Genomic DNA, 7,700 nt, shown 5'->3' on the forward strand with positions numbered 1-7,700 from the left:
TTGTCTGAGTTCTTTGTTTGAAATGAATAGACCCAGCTGATTCTGGTCAATCCTTCGTATATTGCCTCGTTCGATTACTAGTAGATAGGACCAATGACTAGTGCTTACAATAGATGTTCTATAAGCTTGTCGTTTTCTATGTTTGTAGGCAAGTCTTTTTTTCTTTGCCTGACTTGTTTAGAAAATGTTCCCAGGGTTGGTTCTAGATCTCCTTGTAACTATTTAAAAAGTTGTCGTAAGTTTTGTTCTCCTTGTATTTTCTATGCCTTAGAAATGTGAAAATGCATTTACTTGGACCTGACCTCTATAGTCTATTATCTTTTTCCATTTTTTTATGGGGGAGTAGGGTTTCCTATATTTTCCTCTTTTAGTCAAACTTTTCCTATGTTTATTATATTAACAAAAAAGGACACAATTAATGACTTGTGGTTAAATTGTATATTGTGTCAACTGTCAGGAACTGTTCTTTCAAAACAGCTTTAATAGATTTGCCGAAATATTGTAGTACAATCGGACACTGGCTATCATGTCTGATTGGACGGCTATTAGCAAGAACTTTATCCAGGTTTTTAAGAATAATTAATAATATATAATATCACAACTGACATATTTTTCCAATCGATTTAGTATAAGATATTGTATGGAGTAATTCCTAGTAGAAGAACAAAATTCAACCTTTTTGGGGGAAAAACATCGAATGATAATAATGACTTGGTAAATGAATTTAAAATTCGCTTATTGCTCTTTGTGTTGTTGAAACCTCAGTTTTGAACCAATGCACAAAAATAGAAATATACTGGGAGTTCTAGAACTGTTAAAGTTAGTGGATTCACTTGAAATTTCAGGACAAAGTAGCAGCTGTAAGCGTGGTATTTCAAACCATCCCACAAACATTACTCAAGTAGATTATTTAGTGGTTCCAAAGAACCCAGTTCTCATAAATCAGTATGAGCTGTAGGTCCTGTGATACAATAGGAGAAACATTTAATAAGTATGACTGTGTCTGTACCCAATTACATGAGATTTTAAGCTTTTCAAAACAATATCCTTAACCCGTTTATCTGAATAAAACCTATAAATACTTTAAAAAAATGTCTGACAACTTATAAAGTTGACTGCAATATTGTATTCACTTTTTTCATAGTTGTTTCACTTCGGCATATCTGTATTTCTTCCGTACATATTCAACTTTTTTTTTAAGCTTTGGTTATTTAATCCTGGTATCCTTGATGGGTTTACAACCACTGGGTCGATGCCACTGCTGGTGGAGTTTAAATCCCCGGGGATATCACCAACCCAGAAGTCAGCACTTAAATGTTGACATGAATTATTATTGAAATGGTCATAATTATTAATTAACCGTTTACAAAACCTTGACTTTTTTCGAAATAACAATGATTTTCTACCACTGGAATAGATTATCATTGCTTTATTTGGCAAAACCTTTTGGAATTTTGAGTCGACAATGCTATTCAACTTCGTACTTTATTTGGCCTTTTTCATTTTTTTTATATTCGAGCGTCACCGGTGAGTCTTTTGTAGACGAAACGCGCGTCTGGCGTTAAAAAAATTTAATCTTGGTATCTAAGACAGAGTTTATTCTTCTATCACAAACTGTTGATTTTCTAAACATGGATCTGAATGACATTGCATTTTAAATTTGGGGATTATTAGTAGGACAAGACATAAGATGCTGTTATATACAATTTAACATTATTTGAAGGTTTATGTAATGTTTACGGTTGATCTATATTGGAAATTCACCAGAGTGTTTCGAATATATTGTGTAAGTGAAATGTCATACTCTCGGGTCTGCGGCCGGTGCGGCTTTACTGAAAGCTGTAGTACCTGCAAATAAGACAACCATTGACCTAGGAATGATATTTCCCGCTCCAGGAGTAAACGACGCACAGGCAATAGTTTGTGAAATGATTATTACATTCTTTTTGCTTTTCGGAACAATTGCCATGCTTGATTCAAAGAGAACAGACGTCAATGGATTTGCACCATTCCAAATCGGCCTTATTATTGTCATCAATGTATTTGCCACTGTATGTACAATTATTTCATTTGTTTTATTATTATTATTATTATTATTATTATTATTTTCATTGTGGTCTTCGTCAAATGTCACGTGGGAGAAAATCCTGAACACATGTTCATGTATAAATCGGCCAAAATAACTTAAGGATCACAAAAGCTGACACTTTTTACAGAAATCATGGTTCTCTGGTCTTATATTAAAAAAATTTTCAAACGTATCTAGGAAACTTTGCAGAGAGATTGAATACTGATCCGTATCTACAAACGTTGTTGGTAATGGCGTGAACACTTTTCAAATAAAACTATTTTTGTACATATATGCAGATCACTAAATTGAAACGTTTCGGAACCCTAATCCAAACAAGAGTTGACAATAACTTTGGCGATTACAAAGTCCCCTTAATGAGTTAAACTTTTAAACAAACGACTGCCTTAATTGTATTTGAAGAAATTGTCGAAATAATAAGAGGGTCAAAATGTTTAGATAGCTACACCCAACACTCAATTGATCTGGTGGACAATTGTGCAATCATACTAAAAAAAATAACCAGTCTCATGTTATTTTAAGCCCCTTTTGAACCCTTAATCCAATCAAGTCCGTTTCAAGAAACTTAAAAAAAAAACAATGTTGATAGGGGGTTCCACTGACCAAGCCTAACCCAGCTGGTATAGTGGACATCTGACTGGTAGCACTACTAGAAGAAGAAAAAAAGGTTTATAATTATGTAATTTATAAATTTATAAAAAAAAATCGGACAGTGTCCATACTAACATGTTATTAGGCGGGTCAACTGTATTTCCTCTTTCAAATCTTCTCACTGTACACAATACGAAATTATAAACAAGTATCTGCTCCATATTTACTATAATAAATTGTACTGTTTGAAAACGAATTAAAAATCATAATTGACACATAAAATTGCGGTCACGTTATACCTGTGACATATCTAAATTTATTTACCACTGAAAGTCCCAAGGTTTCGTCTGAATCTGGTTAAAGGCTTTATAATCAAATGTACCGATAAAACTAAGTAGGATTTTACTTTTTCTTGAATTAGAAAAAGAATTTCCTGTGAAAATCGGCAGCTAGATAAGGTTTTAAGACTGGGAGTTGTTTATATCTAGGCATATCTCACATGTATATATGCCACCTGTCTTGCTGAATACTAAATAAACTCATCATAGATACCAGGATTGAAATTTTGTATTGAGCCAGACGCGCGTTTCGTCTACAAAAGACCCAGCAGTGCACTCGAATCAAAAATGGCTTTGATTCTTGGTGTACATGGTATAAAATCATAAGGGTTAACCGAAATATGGATATATAGTCACCTGCACTTTCCTCATCCGGCAGTAGAACCAGTGCTAAAGATGAACTGGGTGTCTGTAAATTAAGATGTGTAAGATGCATAAATACACAACTACGTCCGGTCCAATCGGTGACGTTTAATCATAGTAATCATCGCATCATGATCGATATTATTAAATTTGACGCGACTGTCGTACAAGTGAGAGGTTTAGCGCTGTAAAACCAGGTTCAATCCACCATTTTCTACATTTGAAAATGCCTGTACCAAGTCAGGAATATGACAGTTGTTGTCCATTCGTTTGATGTGTTTTATCCTTTGATTTTGCCATTTGATTATGGACTTTCCGTTTTGAATTTTCCTCGGAGTTCAGTATTTTTGTGATTTTACTTTTTTCTCAGTAAGAAGACTGTCTCACTCTTTGCAAGTAATAGAACCCTTACAATAACTTTTCGAGGTTTATAGGCGGAAAGGGTAAACTTCTAACTAAATTCGACATACCTAATTATGTCAGTCTATATTTCAGTCCTTTTGTCTCGATCGATCATCAATGCAGAACCTACCTGGTGAGTGAATTACTAAATTGTTCTTGTCATGAATATGCAAGGAATATTTGCCACGTCTTGTTGATAAGCTATCAAAAAATCAATAAAAAAAGAAATAATGCAAATTTAGAGAATACAAAAATGAAGGAATCCCCCCAAATCCAGACCCTCGTATATGTATTTACATACTAGTATGTTATTATAATTAATGTATCATTTTTTTCAAGACGTGTATCATATATTAGATAACAAATATATATGCAAAACTATAATAGACTGATACTATCTTATTTTTTTTTTTAGTTCAGCATATCAGGTGGATGCATGAATCCAGCAAGAAGTTTTGGTCCTTCGATTGTTTCTGGTATTTATGACAAATCTTGGGTATGTTATTATATCCTCAGTATAGATCACAAAATTTTACCTACAGTAAACACGGTGGCCTTAACATTTTATAGTACGTAGAATATTTAAAAAAAATAGCATTGAGAAATATCTTCAACTCTCTTCAGACATAACTAAATATTGCTGGGTGTACCGAATTCCAAATTGATATGCCAAAAAACTTGTAAAGATTTCTCCAACAATAGAAATGACAAACATGCAGTGTTACAAAAACCAAGTCGCTTACCTTTTCATTACACATTGACTTTAAGCCTTCGAATAAGCACTCTCATTGTAAGTTTGAAACAACAATGCCAGGTACGTACTAGTATGCCCCATAAGAATTTTAACTGCACTACTTGTTAGCGTATGAACTTATTTTAAGTTTCTGACCCTAATCACAAGCAGGACATGCTTTTCGATACATTTTTTTGTGCTTCAGAATATGTTTAGCTAATAGAGGATTTCAAGATATGTCAGAATTTATAAGCCGGACATGCTTTTCGATATATTTTTTTGTGCTTCAGAATATGTTTACCTAATAGAGGATTTCAAGATATGTCAGAAGGTTTTTTTTTGTAAGACCTTATAAGGAATTATAAGTTTAACTTTTATCTGACTTTTTGAAATTGACAAAAATGACATCAGTTGTTTTAAAACATACCCTAGCCAAATCATAATAGTGAATTTGAGATTTTGTGGGGGTTTCTTGGAATATGAAGGAAAATCTGAATACATATATTTACAGCAATTTAAAAAAAAAACAATTACTCAAACAAGTTTCATTACAAAACAACACATATTGCAAATACTTCGGCCCTGGACAACAAAAGATTTATTACAATTGAAAACTGCTTTAATATGTATCCTCCCCGGACTATAATAATTAACGAAAACAAATATAAAACGTACTGACATAATACAATGAACACCTAAAATTGAACAAGTTGCTTTATTCAAAAAAGACACTTGAGGGTCTTTTAAAACTCTGACTGATAAAACAACCCTTGAAATCCATAAAAGTCATTCTGTAAAGGCCGTTTATGTTTTTTATGTTTTCTATTTTGACTTTTGGTTTTGTTTTTGGTTAGCATACTACTATCGTGTGCATTGGATTATTCTACCTCACAAAATTAGGTTACTTAATATAATGCAGTAAATATCATTTGTGATATTGCTATGAGTTGTTAACACTAACCTTTTTTTGTTCTGCTTACTGTTACAGATTTATTGGGTCGGAGATATGACTGGGGCAGTTTTGGGAGCACTACTTTATGATAGAATCTTCTCTACAACAGCAAGTACACATTGGGTAAAAGCAGACTTCAGAAGATGTAACGCTGGTGACGAAGAGACCTTAGACGACAAACTGGCAACCTACAAAAAGACTGGCCCTCCTGACGAAAATAACCATGACATGTTTTAGTTTAATCTTTTAATTGGCATTTAGTAATGGGGGATTTTTGAAATTACATGTAATAATGAAGGAAGTGGGTTAAGAGCATTGTTTTCCATACGATTCGCTTTGTTCTTATCATTTCCCTTGAATGTTATGAGATTATATACAGAGGAAATACTAGTAATTTATCCCCTTTTTGCCATTTAAATTAGTTCTGTCATTTACTAGTTTTATTAAATTAATCAAATAACGACTAACATAGTGTGCCAAATTATTTGGGTAATAGTTTATCATATATTTTTATATAATATTTACTTGTTTTGATATTTATATTTTACTATATATATATATATTTATATTTGAATTCTTTTGAAAATGACCTACCTTGAAAAGAAAATAAGACAGAGGAAATTAACCCTACTTCAATTTTGGTTGTATAACAATTGGACAACTTTCTTTTCGTTTTCTGTATTAAATATATTCCCATAGAACGGGTTTCAGATAGGAATTTTAAAGCTTTCACTTGAATTTTTCAATTGATACCAGATTTACGTGGGAGTTGCTTATGACGTTTGGCTGCAAAAAAGCTACCCAATTCCCTGGCTTGCAAGTGGAATAAAGATTTTTAAATATATACTGTATATTATGCTGTATATATATTATATATGTTCTTTTACTAAAACCATTGCCGTGACGTCAGTCTAGTTTAGATGAATGAATTGTAGATTCAAGTGAGAAGTAGAGATTTTTCGGTTTAGGTTCGAATCTTTGTTTTCTCTTTGTTGTCCCTTTTCTATAGTTTTTCCGATTAGCTTATTTTGTATGTTATTGTTGATATTTTTGTTTTTATAGCAGTTTGTCGTATATTTTTATTACACCTTAACAAGGTCTTATTTATTAGAGACCCACAAGATCTTTGACGGACATAGTCATTTTTTTACCTCTCACCTTGTTTTTTGTGAGGGAATGATAAATATAATGACCCGGCCGAAAGCCATTTTTAAATACAGCGTTAACAATATTATTTTCTTTACTTGAATTTTGTTTTCAATGAAATTATACGAAAAGATTGTTCCTGTCAATGATGCAACTAAAAGGATCCATTCAAAACGAAAGCAAAACGTGTTTTAAGAAGTGACGTGATTGGAGAAACATTGAAACACTGACTCTCTCTTCATTTTTGTTGGCTGTTATATTTGTATGTTATACATAATTTAATTGTAAACACTTTTTAAGAATGACCTTATTGTATTATTTTTTTTAGTTAGAAATCGATATGTTATGTGTTTTCAGTATTAAAATTGTTCCTGCAGAAACAGAGTTCGCTTCAGAGTTTTAAACATTTTAGTTTGATAAACTTGATACCAAATGTTTTTGTGAATTGCGTGTAATGTTTTTAATTAGCTGCAACAAGCTTAAGGAGGCTATTCAACTTTCTGGCTGCATGTAGAATTGGGATTTTCTATTCTGTATATGCTGTATATATATTATATATTATATTAAATATAAAATAAGAAGATGTTGTCTGATTGCCAATGCGACAACTATCCACCAGAGTTCATATGACGAAGATATAAGCAATTATTGTCGGCCCCGACATGAAAAATGTGAAACATTTCAAACGATAAAACTAGCGGCTTAATTTATAACAAAACATATAAAAAACAAATATGACAGACATGAACCAACGAATACCCATTTTGTAAACATTAAATTTGTTGGGAAGAAAACTCAAGATAACAGGCGTATACTGTTGTACGCCAGATGTCCATTTCGACTACGTAAGAATCACATTGACGCTCGAAACAATACAGTAGGGAATCCAAATAGAATTTGAACATAGGTTTAATTATAAAAATAAGAAGATGTGGTAGGATTGCCAATGAGACATCTCTCCACAAGAGAAGAAATGACACAGAAATTAACAACTATAGGTCACCGTACGGCCTTCAACAATCAGTAAAGCCCATACCACATGGTCAGCCATAAAAGGCCCCGAAATGACAAATGTAAAACAATCCA

General features: G+C 32.5%; 1 protein-coding gene across 1 annotated transcript; it reads left to right on the plus strand.

Annotated features, from left to right (window-relative positions):
- Positions 1 to 775: 775 nt before the first annotated feature.
- Positions 776 to 7,097, plus strand: LOC134705895 (aquaporin AQPAn.G-like). Its single transcript, XM_063564610.1, has 4 exons — positions 776 to 860; positions 1,792 to 2,051; positions 4,199 to 4,279; positions 5,505 to 7,097. Exons 1-4 carry the CDS (start codon positions 776 to 778, stop codon positions 5,703 to 5,705), a joined length of 627 nt encoding a protein of 208 aa, XP_063420680.1. The 3' UTR covers positions 5,706 to 7,097.
- The last annotated feature ends 603 nt before the right edge of the window (positions 7,098 to 7,700 follow it).

The sequence above is a fragment of the Mytilus trossulus genome, chromosome 2 (assembly GCF_036588685.1).
Source record: "Mytilus trossulus isolate FHL-02 chromosome 2, PNRI_Mtr1.1.1.hap1, whole genome shotgun sequence".
Lineage (NCBI taxonomy): Eukaryota > Metazoa > Mollusca > Bivalvia > Mytilida > Mytilidae > Mytilus > Mytilus trossulus.

Bases quoted from the DNA above. Each gene is read 5' to 3' on its own strand.
- LOC134705895 (XM_063564610.1), top strand. From the start codon at position 776: ATGCACAAAAATAGAAATATACTGGGAGTTCTAGAACTGTTAAAGTTA. The intron at 861-1,791 runs GTAAGCGTGGTA...ATATTGTGTAAG, and splicing joins TTCAGGACAAAGTAGCAGCT to TGAAATGTCATACTCTCGGG. The intron at 4,280-5,504 runs GTATGTTATTAT...TTACTGTTACAG, and splicing joins GTATTTATGACAAATCTTGG to ATTTATTGGGTCGGAGATAT.